The 16,661-nt window shown below is 48.4% G+C and overlaps 7 protein-coding genes across 7 annotated transcripts; 4 read left to right on the top strand and 3 right to left on the bottom strand.

Annotated features, from left to right (window-relative positions):
• Window positions 1-319: 319 nt before the first annotated feature.
• Window positions 320-1,057, bottom strand: FTJAE_1817 (uncharacterized protein; the record flags this gene model as incomplete). Its single annotated transcript, XM_037347946.1, has 1 exon — window positions 320-1,057. The coding sequence occupies one exon, from the start codon at window positions 1,055-1,057 to the stop codon at window positions 320-322; it is 738 nt and encodes a 245-aa protein (XP_037211026.1).
• Window positions 1,058-2,052: 995 nt separating this feature from the next.
• On the top strand, window positions 2,053-3,253 carry FTJAE_1816 (platelet-activating factor acetylhydrolase; the record flags this gene model as incomplete). The annotated part of the gene is made up of 2 exons (XM_037347945.1): window positions 2,053-2,619; window positions 2,675-3,253. The coding sequence occupies 2 exons, from the start codon at window positions 2,053-2,055 to the stop codon at window positions 3,251-3,253; spliced, it is 1,146 nt and encodes a 381-aa protein (XP_037211025.1).
• A 1,065-nt stretch (window positions 3,254-4,318) lies between these two features.
• FTJAE_1815 (TKL kinase) lies at window positions 4,319-5,182 on the top strand (the record flags this gene model as incomplete). Its single annotated transcript, XM_037347944.1, has 1 exon — window positions 4,319-5,182. The coding sequence occupies one exon, from the start codon at window positions 4,319-4,321 to the stop codon at window positions 5,180-5,182; it is 864 nt and encodes a 287-aa protein (XP_037211024.1).
• Window positions 5,183-5,917: 735 nt separating this feature from the next.
• FTJAE_1814 (cytochrome p450 3a17) lies at window positions 5,918-7,487 on the top strand (the record flags this gene model as incomplete). Its single annotated transcript, XM_037347943.1, has 3 exons — window positions 5,918-6,511; window positions 6,561-7,180; window positions 7,232-7,487. 3 exons carry the CDS (start codon window positions 5,918-5,920, stop codon window positions 7,485-7,487), a joined length of 1,470 nt encoding a protein of 489 aa, XP_037211023.1.
• Window positions 7,488-8,049: 562 nt separating this feature from the next.
• FTJAE_1813 (pantothenate transporter liz1) lies at window positions 8,050-10,143 on the bottom strand (the record flags this gene model as incomplete). Its single annotated transcript, XM_037347942.1, has 10 exons — window positions 8,050-8,081; window positions 8,134-8,530; window positions 8,805-9,199; window positions 9,250-9,418; window positions 9,457-9,491; window positions 9,577-9,673; window positions 9,732-9,742; window positions 9,792-9,869; window positions 9,920-9,995; window positions 10,066-10,143. 10 exons carry the CDS (start codon window positions 10,141-10,143, stop codon window positions 8,050-8,052), a joined length of 1,368 nt encoding a protein of 455 aa, XP_037211022.1.
• Window positions 10,144-10,888: 745 nt separating this feature from the next.
• On the bottom strand, window positions 10,889-14,205 carry FTJAE_1812 (tyrosinase central domain protein; the record flags this gene model as incomplete). Its single annotated transcript, XM_037347941.1, has 6 exons — window positions 10,889-11,492; window positions 11,590-11,731; window positions 12,161-12,252; window positions 13,374-13,496; window positions 13,559-13,952; window positions 14,052-14,205. The coding sequence occupies 6 exons, from the start codon at window positions 14,203-14,205 to the stop codon at window positions 10,889-10,891; spliced, it is 1,509 nt and encodes a 502-aa protein (XP_037211021.1).
• A 739-nt stretch (window positions 14,206-14,944) lies between these two features.
• On the top strand, window positions 14,945-15,901 carry FTJAE_1811 (uncharacterized protein; the record flags this gene model as incomplete). The annotated part of the gene is made up of 2 exons (XM_037347940.1): window positions 14,945-15,052; window positions 15,110-15,901. 2 exons carry the CDS (start codon window positions 14,945-14,947, stop codon window positions 15,899-15,901), a joined length of 900 nt encoding a protein of 299 aa, XP_037211020.1.
• Between the last annotated feature and the right edge of the window lie 760 nt (window positions 15,902-16,661).

Here is a 16,661-nt window from a genome sequence, read left to right as displayed (position 1 = left end):
AATCTCCCTTCCAGGCATGGTGGATGTGGATATCCTTCATCGAACGTACCGTAGCAGGGTTAGGCTGACAAGACACTGCAAAAGAAATGAGATTGTCTCACTTTATTAACCGCTTCTTGATAGCGATAGTTCACTCTTCACTGCCTGACTCAATATTCTTAAGCATTCTAATGCTATTTAAATACTATCTCTAGATTTCGAGTATCAAGCTAGGGATAAGATATATATATATCAGTCAGTGTGTCACTATACCGGATATAAGCATGGCCTTACAGAAAGTCGATCTTACAGATAAAACAGCTGGAATTATTTCTCCGCCCTAATAAGAACTCAATGTTGCCAACTCTTCCTCAGTAACCTGGCCATCAAATTCCTGCATCTTAGGCAAGTCCTTCAATCCCTTGGCCGTCGCAGAAACACACTGACTCAGAGGTGTTCCATACTTGAACATTCCCTCACTACTAGGATTAAACCAGTCCTTCTCGAGAAACTTGCGATCCAGTGTTCCAAGGTACAAATGAAAAGTGTCCCGCCATCCATCAGGCAATTTTCCATCAGCGCAAAATTCAGGCTCCAGTTTGAAGTGGTAGCACAGCTGGGTTCCGCAACGGCCACAGAAGCTGCGGGATACGTCGGAGCTGCATTTGATGGAGTGGAAGAAGCGCAGCCAAGTTTTGGTCTCGCCTGTTGCGCGGAGGGCTTCCATGGCTGGGATGTATGGAGGACGATCCGCATCTGTTTTTGCAGCGTCGTAATCAGCTGCAAGGACATCTAGGATTCGACCAGAGACTATGTCTGATTCCGATGAGGGTGCCATGGCGGAGACGGTGAGCATAGGCGCCGGGATGTCAGCTATGCCAACTGCAAGGAACGAGCCAGTTGATCTACGGCAGTCATTGCAGTGGCATGTCATGGCACCTGGGAGTTTAATACCCATGGCTGGAGGGGCAAAAGGGTTCAATGGACGGTCTTCCAGTGCAGGGACGTCAATACGATAGCGGATGGCGCCACAGGAGCAGCCACCGGTGACTTTGACAGGTTCGTTGGGGAGAGGCATGTTGATTGAGAGTAGAAAGGTAGTTTTGGGCCGTTGGCTACAGATTCACGTTGCAACATGCAGTTTTATACTCTTCCTCTGGCGATCTTTGTTGAATTCACGATAAATTCCGAAGCTGAACATGTGCCTAGGCTCATGACGGTGAGGCGCTCTTGGCAAACCTCGCTACTGGTGGATTGTTGTTCTTTCGCGATATTATGACCAGAACAGCACAACGCGTCTATGGGTCTCAAAATTTTGGTACGCCCTGTGATCATCTAAAATCACAGTTATATCTACTTCAGGCATTGAGGTGTTTAAATTGACTGGATCGCTTGGCTTTAACATGGCTTTTATTGCTGCCAAGCCTGAATCGACCACTCGGGAGTCAGAAGACGGTATCCACAGGGCGCAACGAATTCCGCCGTGCTTATGCGTTGCGAAACCCGCGACAGAATACGAGCAATTGCCTGATCAAAATTCACGACAATTAATCGGCTCGTGATGTCATTTCTCATCTGCTGTAAACGTGGCGCTGGGAGGCTCAGACGAAGCTGAGCGGTAGGTACGTACTGAAAGGGGAAGTAAGCTTACTCTAATCGAGGAATTGTCATTGGTCAGTTCTTGGAGCTCGGTCTTTAACCCTGCTTTGCTATCGATAAGGATCGCGCTATGTTACCCTGAACTCAAAGACCGAGCTGCATCTACTGATCGGTGCCGTTTTTAATTATTCGGTCTTGGATCATTCGTCATCAAAGCTACTCCATAGCTTTTAATAAGTGAAAGTATTCCAATGTGCCTTAGTTACGGGTTTTCATCGTGGCTGAGTTATCTGACATGGCTCAGATGTGTTTTACTGAACCATAAGCCCGAGTTGATCTCGGTCATTAGCTTCACTGACAACACGAGCTCAAAACAGTCAGTTTGAACTGCATAAATATCCTCAGGGCGACCGCGTTTATTTTTCTATCTCATCCTACTAATCACCAATCACTTCAATCAATCAACCACCCAAAATGCGTCTTCTCGCTCTTCTTGCCTTTCTCAAGACTTCGCGAGCCCTGCTTGTTCCTTATCCACCTGGCCCGTATAATGTCGCGGTCAAGAACTTTGAGCTGATCGACACAAACCGTATCGACACATTTGCCCCCGAGCTCAATACCAAACGTCGTCTCATGGTCTCGGCCTACTTCCCCATCGACTCCCAATATGGCTGCAAAGATGAAGTTATTCCGTATCTGCCTACCCTTACTGCAGAGGCGTATGGCAAGGTAGCCGGAGCTCTTGGCCTGCCTGACAACATAGTCAAAGACTTTGAGATGAAGGTCTGCAATATCTCGACCGTCAAGCCAAAGAGGTTTCATAAGCCGAAGAAAGAATACCCTGTCGCGCTTTTCTCACCTGGTTACCAAGGTTCAAGGCTTGTCTATGGGGTTATGGCGAGGTCCCTTGCAAGTCTTGGGTATATCATTCTTACTGTGGACCATACTTATGAAGCATTTGTGGTTGAGTTCCCTGATGGGACGGCTGCAACTGCTGCTGAGTTTCCGGATAACATGAACTCGACATATCGACAGCTCGAGGTTAGTTGTTCATTAAGCTGCGAGTCGGATGGACAATAATAACTTGAACCATCAGGTCCGAACTAAAGACGAGTCCTTTGTCATCTCACAACTTTGCAATAGTACGCTCGTGGAGCAGGTCTTTGGCGACTTCCCCGGTACCTTTGACCCTCACAAAGTTGCAGTGTACGGCCATTCTTTTGGCGGTTCAACTGCCGCCGTCACAGCCCAACGCGATCGCCGTGTCATTGGAGGTCTCAACTTCGATGGTCCCATGTATGGTTCCGTCGTTGAAGAAGGCCTGAAGAACACGCCTTACATACTCGTCGGAACAAACATGACGTCTGATCCGGTCCCTGGCTGGAATGCATTCTACGACAAGATCGATGCTGCCAAGATGGAAATGGTGGTCAAGCACACACGTCACTATGCATTCACAGATGTCCCGTTACTCTTGACGGAGTTTAAGATCCCCGCTGAGTCAGAAGCTATGGTTCATGAGGTATTTGGAACGCTTGATGGGAGGAAGGTCGAGAAGGCGGCGAATGAGATTATGGTTGGGTTCTTGGACTTGGTGTTTAAGAAGGATGACAAGAAGTTTAAGGCTGTTGGTAAGAAGAATGGAATCCACGTTCTGCAGCGTGATCTTGCATAAGCAATGAGAGCCATGGTTTATTAAGTATAAATGGGGTCTCGGGGCGGCATGATTGAGTCTATGCTGTATAAAATCAAGCTAGGTAGCATTGCGCTCCAACTATAATTGAGATCGTCAATTGTGTCTGGCACTTCAACCGCTTGAAAAAAATGTTTGATATGCTCTTCAATCGAGCTGAAAGACCAAGGCCATTATATTGTGTAGAAAGTAGTGACCGGACAAAAAGACGTTTCCAGGAGGATGCTGGGGTCTTCCTATTGAATAGCCTTGTTAGAAGTAAACATTTCAATCCGAGAGTCCTTACCAACCTGGGAGTTAATGTTCCTCACCGGTCCCATTGCATGCTGCACAAATCAACGTTCCTTTGAGCCCCGAACCTTTACACTCCTCGCATGCTATGGCCATCTTGTAAATTTTAAAATGTGTTTTAGGCAAAGACTTGTAGGAATTGCTGGATATATCTTGTCATAGAAGGTTGAGGGGTTCAAGCCAGCTATATAGAGATTGAGTCTCAGATTGAGGCCCCCCAGATGGAGGTACACATGACCAAGAGCGGGGTAGAAGCACATCTATTTACGGATGCACACAAGCCATCTTTATCATCATTATCTTATGAGATGATCCCATCACAAGGAGAAGACAACTGGGCTCCTCTTCAGCTTTAGCGAATTGAGCTGGGAGATCCGGGCTATCGTGTTGTGGAAAAAGTTGTTTGAACTAGGGTCTGTACAACTTACATCGTCCAACCAGAGCACTGCTACTCCAAAGCCCTCTGGCCCTCTGGGGTGATGGAAACCACTTTAGAATCATCCGCCCAATCAACATAATCATATTCCAGAGCATTGACGGAGCTGGCTCAATATTCCGCCCGGTGATAACATCCTCCCCACTCACACTTTCGTAGGTATATTATTCTTATCCTTTGATATTTAGACACGCGACGATAAGTGAGCCTCAAATCACAACGGTCAAATCTCACGGAAGCTCATTTCATAGCGCTTTTATTTTATTTTAAGCGAGCCCAAGCAATTTGCTTTTCCCATTACCCGCCCTATCTTAGCTACCATGCGAATGAGTGATAGGGAGGCTGGCCCAGCCATTCGAGCAAGACTCGAGCCCTTGGGCCGGACAGCTCTCAGCATCATTTATGCCGACAAAACCGAACCCCAAGTGGCTATAAAAGCCACCGGCTTCTGGCTAGATGGGGAGATGTATGACCACGCAGCTCTTGCTGAGGATACCAGCGAGACGTTCAAGCGCGAAGCCGCCATATACGATGCGCTAGGCGCTCATCCACATATCCTTAAATCATTCGGTGCTGCATATCTCCCCGCCATCGAGGACGAAGGATCGGATCCCAAAGGTGACGAGGAGAGAGAAGCCTGGGCCTTGAAACTCGAGAGAGCCCCGCACGGCAACCTCCGTCAGCGCATCCTTCAGGGTGATGCACTACCTATGGCTGAGCGCTTGAGAATGGCATTGGACCTTGCAGACACCTTGCAGTATGTGCATACCCGAGGCGTGATTTGGGGTGATATCTCGACACGGAACATCCTTCTCTTTGACGACCACCACATCAAACTTAGCGACTTTGCTGGTTCCAGTCTACGCGATGTATATCCAGACCTGCTCTTTGCATATGAGCCTCGCTATTGGATACCTACGATTTATTCTCCAGGCCCACAGAGAAGTATTTTTGAGAAGGAATTGTTCGCACTTGGCACTGGTATCTGTGAGATTACTGAATGGGAGGTACCATATGGCGAGATTGAGATTGAAGAGTTGCAGGAGAAGTTAATGCGTGGAGAGTATCCCCATGTACGTGAGGACAACCCGGCACGGGATATCATTCAAGGTCTGTGGAATCTGGACTACAGTTCTGTTCAGGAGGTTGCCGATGCGCTTCGCAGACTCATACCTACTGCATAGGTGATTGTTGGCGATAAGATGACTTTATACAGCCAACCACATGATGAGCACAAACTGTTTCTTCTGTAATACTAGCTTTTACCCAATAAACCTCCATGTTTTCTTGGGTAAGTAGCAAGAGTTCGGTGTTACTGGTTGTCAATAGACTACAATCTGGGGCTGCAGATCTACATCGCGGAGACTGTCTTGTTTGTGAGAAAGTAAATGTATTATTTGCAGTTGAGACTTATGGCTGAGTTGAATCAGCAGAGAGAACTTAGTCTGTGAGCGAGCGAGATAGATGTTGACTGAAATTCAGTGTAGATTTAGATTGTATCATTGCTTAAAGACTGGACTCTCACCACCTTGGCCGGTTTGAGCTGAGAGGCTAGGGTGATCGGGTTGTGGACAAAGGTGTTTACACTAGTTATTGTTCCACTCAATTTATCCAACCAGAACAACACTACTGCAAGGTCCTCTGGGGTAATGGAAGCCACCTTACAATCAAGCATCCAATCAACAGAATGATATTCCGGAGCACTGACGGACCTGTCTCGGTATCTTAAAGAAATCCGTCGGCAAAGTGACCCCCACTATTCCGATGGTCTAACTCTTTTTATCTTCCGACGATGCCCCGCTCCACTAGACCCCGGACCCCACGGGGAAGGACTTGATGAGATGCTGGTGCTATAAGAAGTTGACATCTCCAACGGCTGGGCAGGAGCCTAGACGTATCTCCGGTGGACAGACGCAGCTATGTATATCGCGAATTATCTCAGTGTACCATTATTGACCGGCGTCTTTCTCGTCGGCATAGTCATCTATGCCTTGATCAACGCCTTCAAGTCTCCTCTCCGAGGCTTGCCTGGACCATGGTACACCCATTTCACTCACCTCACCCTTAAATATCATATTCTCACTGGCAACCGCGTTCACTATATACACTCGCTGCACCAGTGCTACGGCCCAGTCGTACGGGTTTCGCCAGGAGAAGTTGATGTCAGTGACCTCGAAGCATTCTCCAAAATCCACAAGATCGGTTCTGGCTTTCTCAAGTCTGCTTGGTACGATGCCGTGACTCCCGATCGAGAACCTGGCATCTTTGTCATGAGAGATCCTCACCAGCATGCTGCTCGAAGACGTTTGTTTGCGCGTGCCTTCAGTGTCAGCTCGTTGTGGACGAATTGGGAGTCCGAAATCCGGCAAAAGACTGAGCTTGCGGTGAACAACATAAAGCGAGATGCTCAGAGTACTGGGGCGGATGTGTTTAAGTGGTGGACTCTTATGGCAACGGACGTGATCGCTCATCTTTCCTTTGGAGAGTCGTTCCGAATGCTGGAGCTGGGCAAGGTATGTCATTGCGCAGACGTTTTGAACTACACTAATCTTGCTACTCTAGCAAACCCCATATATCGACGCAATCCAGTCCTCTCTTCTCATGAGCGGTCTCCGCGCCGAACTATCATGGATCTATCCACTCCTCAAGCGTCTGCCACTCCAGGGCTTGAAAAGGTTGCTGAATGCCGACAGCATCGTGTTCGAGCATGGCTCCATCGCCGTCCGAAACATGCAAAGCGCAGGAGATGGCCTCAGCAAAGCGAATTTGTTCAGCCAAATGCTGGCTGAGTCTGACAGTCAGGAAAAGACTAGTCTCTCAACGTCCAGCGTGCAGGCGGAAGCAAGCAATCTCATCGTCGCTGGATCGGACACTACGGCTGTGACCTTGACGTATCTTATCTGGGCTGTTCTCAAGCAGCCCCAGCTTCAGGCTGAACTGGAGCGCGAGATATCAGAGCTCAGTGATGAGCTGACCTTTGAGGAGCTCAAGAATGCTCCGCTCCTTAACAGTGTGATTGAAGAGACACTTCGTCTGTATGGTGCAGCTCCTGGTGCTCTTCCGCGTGTCGTGCCTGGAAAGGGCCTTGATGTTTGCGGTCATTATATCCCCCCTGGTACTGTCGTCAGTACTCAAGCTTTTACGCTGCACCGAAACGAAAACATTTTTGAAGATGCACAGAGGTAATATCATCCCTGTTCTTTTGTATAACCCCACGCTGACATAGCAACAAGGTTCAATGGCCATCGTTTCATAGACAGGTCCACACTCACGGCAGCACAAAAGGCCGCCTTTTCTCCTTTCGGCGCTGGGTCACGAATCTGCATTGGTCTACACTTGGCCTGGATGGAGCTTCGACTTGGTGCCGCGCTATTCTTCCGTGAGTGTCGTGGCGCTTCACTAAGCCCTGAGATGACAGATGAAATGATGGGGATGGAGAATAGGTTCTTGATTGCCCCGAAAGGGCACAAGTGCATTGTGAAGCTTTGATGAAGGGATAAGAAGAGAATAGATAGTGGTCTCAGATTTGAGTGAATATCTCAGTAACTGTGAAATAGCCGGTCCGGGTTGCTGACGTGCTACTTATGATCAAGGATCAGAGGGTTAAGCTACTGTTGTACCTACATGGAAAGCACTGTGCCACTGGAATAATGAAATTACCATTAAACTTTATGGCCTGATTCGTAAGATAAGACCCTGAACTTCCCAATGAGCTATGCTAAACACGAAATGTGGCTGAGAGCTTATTCCGGCAGAGAGAACCTAGTGCGTTTGAAGATGGCCCAACCCCTATTGTTTGGTACTGGAAGGAGAGCGTCTCGAGGTTCTACGGAAATAGTGACCCAGCTTATCATAACAACTATATTGTCTACTTCAAACTGGAGTAATTCACTCACAGTAGAAGTTGCTCCTTGGCTAAGCTCTGAGAGTGGGCTACGCCTTATTGGATGGCCAGGAAATTGATTATCGTTTTGGGCGCGCGCATTTACCGTATCACGGGTCACATGTTCTTTGCATATAGTTGATGGATATATACCTCTAGCTACAATCATTACATGATGGAAGATACCTCCCAGAGTCTCACTGCATTGTCTTGTAAGTGTTCTCACACTCTACGCTACCAAATATCATATACTTCTGACGTGTTCATTGGTGCCCTTGGTGTCCGCCCCGCCTGCGTCGCCAGACTCAGACTCACTCGCTGCGCCAAGACTCTCAGGCTCAGCCAGACGCATCTCGAGATCAGGGTGCTTGATCTTCCACCTCTTCATATACCAGACTCCTCCCATTAAGATTGCCCACATGGTGAACTCAAACACTGTCGCCGCTGGGTATCCATTTGGGAAGCGCGGGGCCTCAACTGTTGGAAATGTGAAGAGTGGGATCCAGATCTGGTTGCAAAAGCCCAGTGTCATCATAGATGAAATGATGAGCCCACGCTCGCCGTAGTTCTCCTTCAGGGTGGAGTTGACCCACGAGTACAGAATGGGCGATGCCATGCCTGAAAAGCCACCGAAGTAAAAGGCGACAAACTTTAGACCATCGGGCACAGTCCATATAGATAACACAATGCAGGCGAAGAATACGAATGATGCTTGGAACGTCCACAGTCCTCGAAGACTCAGACATCCTGCCAATGTTGTGCCAAGCCAGGAGGAGATGGCGCGGAGCAAGTCGATAAATGTTGGGAGGATATTGACGAGTTCGATTGAGTAGCCAGCGTGGCGAAGCCAGAGAGCCATGTAGCCAGTCCGATTGGAGGTCAGTTAAGCGTCGAGTCTTTATGGTTGCGGTTATAAGACTCACCCAATAATGCGCCTGGCACAAGAAGATGTAGCATGAGACACAGATCCACCACATGGGACGGCTCAAGGTGTACTTGAATGTCTTCCATGTGATCCCCTCCTTCTCGACAGTAGGGATACGTCTGAGAGCGAGAGCATGCTCCTCCTCAGTCATATACCACCTTCTGGGCGATGTAGGCAGTCCAGGCCAAACGACGAATCCCAGAAAAGCGAGAGGTAATGTGATGATGCCTTGTACAATGAACAGCCATCGCCAACCAGCACGCCCAAAAACGCCATTGAGGTTTCGGTACGCAGCAGCTTGGAGATATCCGGAGAACATGGAGCCAAGTGAATTGCCCATGAACCAGACGCCCGCTCGTTTGAAGAGTTCTTCGTTCTTGAACCACGAGCCAACTACACCGACAATGTCAGCACCTAGCAGGGTCTAATGTTTGAAGACTTACGGATTAGATGAGTGCCACCAAATGAGCTGGCCTCGAGGAACCCAGTCAAGGCTCTCAAGATATAGAGTTGCCAGCTATGTTTGATCTCAGACTGACAAAATGCGATGACGGCCCAAAGGATCTGTAGCGAAGGGAGGAGGAACGGTGCCCTGTCATGGTTAACTGCGCCCTTGCTAATGAGTAGCATGTCAGTTGACTTTGGCTTACAGTTTGCCTTTTGTTTGTAGCGTCATAAGTGGGATCTGGCCCAAGACATAAGCCGTATTATCTGCATAAGGCACCTCTATGTCAGTGCTGTTTCTTTCATACCCCTTAACAAAGACCTACAAGCAACGACGTAGTAGTTCAACTCATTTCCGAAGGCATTGAGGTCCTCTCTCATGCCGGAGACATATGCGTTGGTGATGTTTTGTTGTCCGAGGAACTTTAATAAAGAGTCAGTACTAGGTACCATCGTTTTGAAGGTATCAAGAGAGACTGACGCGGCAAAAGACTGGCAGAAGTTAGTATACTACCAGGTGTTAATAGAATGTGAGACTTACAGCTTAGAGATCCAAAGACCAGGATGGCTAGGTCAAGCTTGCGGAGAAGCTTCCTCTCCTCTTTCGGGTATTCCGACGCTGCAAGATTGTCAGCTTGTATCCTGCAAGGTCGGATATGAAGAACGCACGGTACCAGTCAAAGACGGAGACTACCACGGCTCCAACTTTATTGCCCTTCAAGGCTGCGATGACACCCATCTTTGACTGACGGGAGTAGTATGCTAATCAGGAGCAGCGGCGAGATATGGCCCCGAGCATAGTCTTATACTCTCACATATGCATATTTGCATTGATCTGCAAGTATGGCGAGCTTGTTCGCCGAGACGTAGTATTTTGCAGGGTTGGTGCCCATCGCGGTATGCTTTGGTACGCGGAGACTGATTTAGGTACCGGATAAGCAGAATGGGTAATCAACATGGGTATATATATCCTATAGCAGATAAACATAGCTTTACGATAGTGTAGACAATGCCTGCCAATGGAGCTCTCGTAGATGATGGGGTAAATCGTCTCGACGATCGGATGGCGACATCTCTCCACTTGGGCTACTACCGCTATTCATCCAATCGCCGATGGTCCTATGTGGAAAGGCGGGGAAGTTCCAGTGGACTTATCTATTGCGACATCATCAAGGACTATAACGCAACTTTTGTCTTTTCAAGGTCTTACACAAAAGGGCAAAATGAGGGTTTATGTGCCGTCTATGTCCTGCAGAGTGATTACAGACCCTCAGTCGCATGCCTCACTTATGGCCGAGAGCTTAAATCAGCAGAGAGAACTTGGTTCATCAAGAAACACTGCCATCAGTGAGCCTTGGTCGGGAGTGACACAGTGGGAAGGTATACAGAAGATTGGATATACTAATGCGGGAAGTCTATGGTTTAAGCACCTTAACTTGTTTTAATAAATAGGTAGGCTATTGTAATAAAGGTGGGCCCTAAGGTCTTCTGTAGTAGAGATAAATACGAAATGAAGTTTGTAGAAATAGCAACATGTCATGCAAAGTGACCATGACTCGCCGCCCTCACGCTGTAACCAGGCTTAGTGGAGATATAGCAAAGTCTGGAACAGCTGCCTGCAACACTCCCTTTTCCCTCCTACTCATAGATATAACAAAACATTCCCTCTGTTGTCGACATGAGCTCACCCAGTGCCACTTCCTGTGCTTCAGCGACCCAACCTAGATTCTGAAGGTCAAAGATAGTAGCATTCTTATGCGGCTCGTACAAGTCATACATGGTGATCGGCCCATTCACAGCGGTCGACACATTCGCTGCACGCACCTCCGGGTCCCGCATCTGCCATATCCACCAGACCCGATCGATGTTCGCATGGTGTGCCCAGAACGCCGGCTCTCCGGGACTGACCCAGAAATCGCGACCGGGATCACCGCCAAGTGAGTTGTGGGCGCCGGGATGGATTCCGATGTCGCGAGATCCCCAGGGACCTGACATTATTGTCTGGAACCACCATATATCGTCCGTGTCGCGGAGGAGTGTGAGGAAGCTCGTCTTGTTGACGTAGCAGTAAAGGATCTCGTCGGTCAAGTCGCGCTTAAGGCAGCGGGGGTTGTATTTGCAGCCTGCGCCGGATGTGTCGGTCTTGTTGCCTACGAGAGCGAGTCCTACAGGGCCGAGGTTGACGGTGATGTAGGCAAAGGGCCTGCTGGCAACACAGCCTCCGCCTGTACAGTGAGGAAAACTGACAACCAATGTTAGTGTCCATTCTATGTTTTAAGCTTGTCGCTCGATATGGAGATATCACGCAAGGCGCTCGTTCGTTTGGCGCACCGACTTACATGTTGGGATATTGAGAGTTGATAATAATCACATCAGAGTCTGTGTAGTTGAGTGGCGCGCCTTTTCTGCATAGTGAGGTTGCGGACCTGTTAAAGACCTCTGACTTTTCGAAGGTCTCCTTCTCTATCTTTGTCCAGTCCCCTGATCACGTATAGTTAGTAAGCTTGATCTATCAAATTCTCGATAACTACACTAAAGTGATTGAAGACTTGAAAGAGCCTGCCTTGCATGGGAAATATATGTATAGCAAGGGAAGGGGGCTATTGTTGCCGTAATTGTTACGAAGGGCCTGCTCTGTCTCATAGATATGCCATCGATACCACCCAAGGAAGTTAGCATTCAAGTGGATAGTTAGAATCTGGTTGATACGGTTGACGACGCAGTCATCGTGTGGCAACTTGGCAATAGGGGCAAGGCCTGTCGGTCTTGGCTGGCAATTTTATTAGGCACTTCAGGGCGCCAGTATAAGAAATCATCTCATCGGTGGTGAGGTTTTCAAACGCTTTCGAACCCTGACGTTATCCTTATTGCAAGCAGTGGAATTGTCGATTCGCGAAAGGGCTACCTCACGAGCATGCGCGTTGAACTCAACCAGCGTCGCGTTCTTGAGGTTGAAGCTCGACGGAACTGTAGTCTCACGCTTGAAGTTGCTGGCAAGGTTACTACTACCTTGGGTAGTAGCCACCACGCAAAGCGCAATCGCTTAGAAAGAACGATCAACACGTATAGGATAATGGAGATATTGTAACTGGTTTAGTTGTCTCGAGAGCTTGGAGTTTTGATCTTGAGAAATATTCAGGGACTCGATGTTATATAACTGTAAGTATCTGCAGAGCGACCGGACCACTATACTTTCATTGGAGGGGCTGACGTTCGTTGTCAAGTCGGCTCAACACCTACCCAGGAGGTCCGAGTTGGATTGGAAAGTCTCCTCTCCGTGTTCGCTAAATTACCCGGCAACAATTTGCCGTTGCATAAGTTATCACATTATCAGCAAGCCTTAATACCATATTCCGAGACAATATTAAGTTGGCGGCGCTTTCCACCTTTCACGTTCTGGGTAAAAGCTTATATCGGGAAAAAAAAAAAAATCGTGTTGTCATTCATTATCTGTGTTTGCAGCCTAAAGCTTAACCTTATAGGCCGCCGCCACCCATAGCCACCTTTCACGTAATGATCTTGGTCTCATTGTAAGTTCTAGTTTAATAAGATGGATACCTATCCTTGCGTGAATGGGCACAAGTCGACCAGTCACTAGTCTATTGTGTATTGAGATCCTGATCGACTTAGAACTTCAGGCCACTACAGTAGCTACTCCACAGACTCGTCACGTCTAGCATTAAGCTCCTATGGGGTATTTATCTATTGCAACACCGCCAGGTAATATAGCGCAAGGTATGTCTAGCCTGAGCAAAGTGAGGCCTCTTTAAATAGGGAACTGGGTAAGATTCGCGTCACAGTTTTTATTTATAGATTAGATGCGAGTAGAATTGTCAACTTTTCCTATAGATACATCATTGCTGTTACCGTGCATTGTCTTTTATCTATTCTTCTTTCTTATTCCCACTGCAACTCTCTCTTCCAACTCTTCGGGCACCGTAGACACTGTCAAAAAGAAGTAAACGGGTCAACATATTGCTACAACTTTCCCTTATTCACCGTCAAGGCTTGTAGAAAGCCTACCGTGATACTATCACGAACCCTCTCCTGCATCCACACAGGCAAACCACGGACCATTGATGTCCAGCCCAGAGAGTGTGGAACGGGCACCTGCGCTCCGTACCCTGATGTGAGTTGTCTAACAACAGCACCCGCAACGTCTTTTGGTTCAACGTAGCGGCCAAGGGTGCCAGCCTTGAGAATTGGCTCAATCATTGGAGTGTTGACCCAAGTCGGATGAATGACGCTATGTTCCTTTGTCAGCAAGTCTACTCCTCAGACTGAAGGTAGCTGGGAAATTCAACCTACGTCGCGCGTACTCCAGGGGCATTGTAGATATGCCTGAGCTCTTGTTTCAGACCCTCATGGAAGGCGAGCAGACCGACCTTGGTGGCGCCATAGTCAACGTTAGCAGCCTGGGTCAAGAATGAAGCCAAACTGGCGATGTTGACGATATGCCCGTGGTTATTTTTGATCATGTCGGGAAGAAACTGCTGCGTCAGGAGGAAAGGTGCCTCCAGGTTAACGCTGACGAGCCTCTGAAGCTTCTCTGGTGTTACTGATAGAATCGTCTCACCATGTGCAATGCCGGCGTTGTTTACCAAAGCTGTCGGGTGGCCATGGTCAGATCGGATGCGTTCTGCTACTGAAGCAATTGCGTCTGCGTCTGAGAGATCAACCTTGTAAAAGGGAGTTCTTGTACCTATCCCAACCACCAGTCAGCTATTTCCTATGATACAGGGACGGAATTACAAAAGGGCCTGAGAGATTGTAGCCTCGCAGAGAACTCCAAGCTACTTACCATTCTTGACAGGCGGCGGATTTATGTCCAGAATGATGACTTTGATGTTCTTGGCCTCTAACATCTGGACAATTTTGGCGCCTATGCCGCTGCTACCGCCGGTGACCACGACAAAGTTCAGTGGCGGGATTCCATCTGTTGAGGGTGTCGCCATGGTTGGCGCTTCTCCAAGATAGCCACCTGTTCAAGGGTGAGAGCAAGGCAAGAATACCGACGACAGTCGCTACACCTTGTGCTCTTTGCGACTTGGACAAGTTGGTAAAGAACGGTGGCAGATGCTGCGGGAGTCGCGAGATAGATTCCATGCTGATAGCTTGACTGATGGTATAAGTAGAGCGTGTTGAATTAGAGTGAGAGGATTCTGGAAGGTCTCTATGTAACTCTTTCAGTCGTGGACTTTTATACTTATTAGAGCGTGGGTACAACCCATACCCCAGATACCGCTACTGCCGGGACTTCTCCAGGCAGGCATGAGCTAAAGTGTCGGCACTTTGAGGCCCCTGTGCCGTCGGCTTGGGAAAGCGGCTAAGGGGGACAATCTAGCCGAACCAATCATGTAAGTGGGATCACCCATTCTGGGTCCACCAAGTATCAAATCCGAGGTGAATAGCTGTTTGTTTGTTATGTTTGTAGGAAATAGACACCGCTGCTTGGCCACTGTTACATATGTCCTCGGATGTGATAGCCACGAGGTTGACTGACTCTGTCCTTGGGTTAGACCTATGCCTACCTAAGACTTTGCCGGATGCCTCGGTGTAGCCCATATCAAGTGTCATGTCTCCCCCATTATAAATGCCTAATGTCCCTCGTCTCATTTTGTTTCGAGTTAAGTTCAATTGTTACTCAGAGTCACCGCGCTTATCTAAACCAGCTATACATACTATCTATCAAACATGTCATCCGAACGAGTTGTCGAGTTCAAGACTTATGATGGCCTCAAGCTTCAAGGCACATTTTATGCTGCTGGAGAAAGACGGCCTTGTATTATCATGACGACCGGCGTGAGTCTTTTAATTTCTGCTTCCTGTTTATTGATTGACTAAGGACCATCGTTTTAGTTCAGTGGGGAAAGGTTCCAGTACCTGCCAGACTTTGCCCGGCGATTTCAGGCCGCCGGTTTTGGTGTGCTGCTGTACGACAATCGGAACTTTGGCGAAAGTGAGGGTGTTCCCCGTAACGAGGTTGACCCTGATATGCAGGCAAGGGACTACTTTGACGCATTTAATTATGCCACTACACTTGCTGAGGTTGATCCCAGTCGGATCGTGTATTGGGGCTCGAGCATGTCTGGTGGAAATGTCATCAAGGCTGCAGCTCTCAACAGCAACATCGCTGCAGTCATCGCTCAAGTTCCCTTTGTTTCGGGCGACGGGCTGTCCCGAGCTAGCCGGCAACCACCTGCGACCTTGGTCATGGAACGCGGAAATGCTGTGGCTACGGGAAACCCTACCATGATCCCTACGTACCCCGAGCTGCGGGATGGCGCTGTGCATGATAATCCCGGTGCGGTTCTTGCTGGCCCATCAGCGGTCAAGTTCATCGAGGAAATGGTTCGCCGCGGGTATTCCTGGGCTGAGACTGTGACGGCTCAAAGTGTGGCAAATTGCAGCCTTTCCGAGCCGCTTGCTTATATTCACCGAATCTCTCCCAATCCGTTGCTCATGATTGTGGCAGATGACGACACCATCACTGACACGCGGTCTCAACTTGAAGCATTCGAAAAGGCGGTTCAGCCTAAGAAGCTCCTTATCATGAAGGGCGAAGACCATTTCAGTGTCTATTTCGGGGATGCCTTTGAGAGGAACATAGCCGGACAGATCGACTTCTTAAAAGAGACGTTGACCGTTTGATGACAGCTATTAAGGCTACGCTATGGAACACCCAAGGTATTGAATCAGTAGATCAAATAAATACAAGAGGCATTCCTTCCAAGGGCATTAGAGCTGAAATTGTGAAATCGTTCTTGTAAGCGGTATGGGCGTTCCGTTGATTGCGCGTATCGGACTATGTACTTTATTAACCAGTTTGCGGGAGAGGAAAGCAGGTAATTAATGCTCAGAATATGTGCAATAATCGTGGGAAAGTGACAGCGCGTGACAGCAAAACCTTGCCAAAGGATGTAACTAAAATGAGGCCTCAGATCTGCGGGTCGAACTCCGCACTAAATAAGTTACAGCTACTACTAACTACATTGACTCACTTACTGCTTTGGAGTTAAAGTTTAAATGCTATGGGGCCCGGAGCCTCAGTAACTTTGTGGATCCCGGAATCAGACAAAGCTGTTGGCATCCATTTCCCCTCAAACTTCAGTCCTCTTACAGAATCACGAGTAATTCTTGAATCCCCCCGCAAATAGACATCCTGCCATGGAAGATGCTTCCTGCAGAGCCTCAGCTTCAATTGACATGCCAAGTTCCAACTCGCATCGTAAGAGGGCAATAAAGGCGTGCCTGGCCTGTCGATCACGCAAGGTTCGATGCGACGTCTCGATTGTTGCTCAGCCGTGCACCAACTGTCGGTATCTGGGAAAGAACTGCCTGGTTGTCGGGAGGGCTACGCGTCTGTTAGTAAAGAGAACCGCCGATTCCGTCCAATATCACCTCATAGGTT

This window comes from Fusarium tjaetaba, assembly GCF_013396195.1.
Source record: "Fusarium tjaetaba strain NRRL 66243 chromosome Unknown NRRL66243_c0000033, whole genome shotgun sequence".
Taxonomy (NCBI): Eukaryota; Fungi; Ascomycota; class Sordariomycetes; order Hypocreales; family Nectriaceae; genus Fusarium; species Fusarium tjaetaba.
Note: the sequence above shows the minus strand (reverse complement) of the source record. Positions and strands in the feature narration are given on the sequence as shown.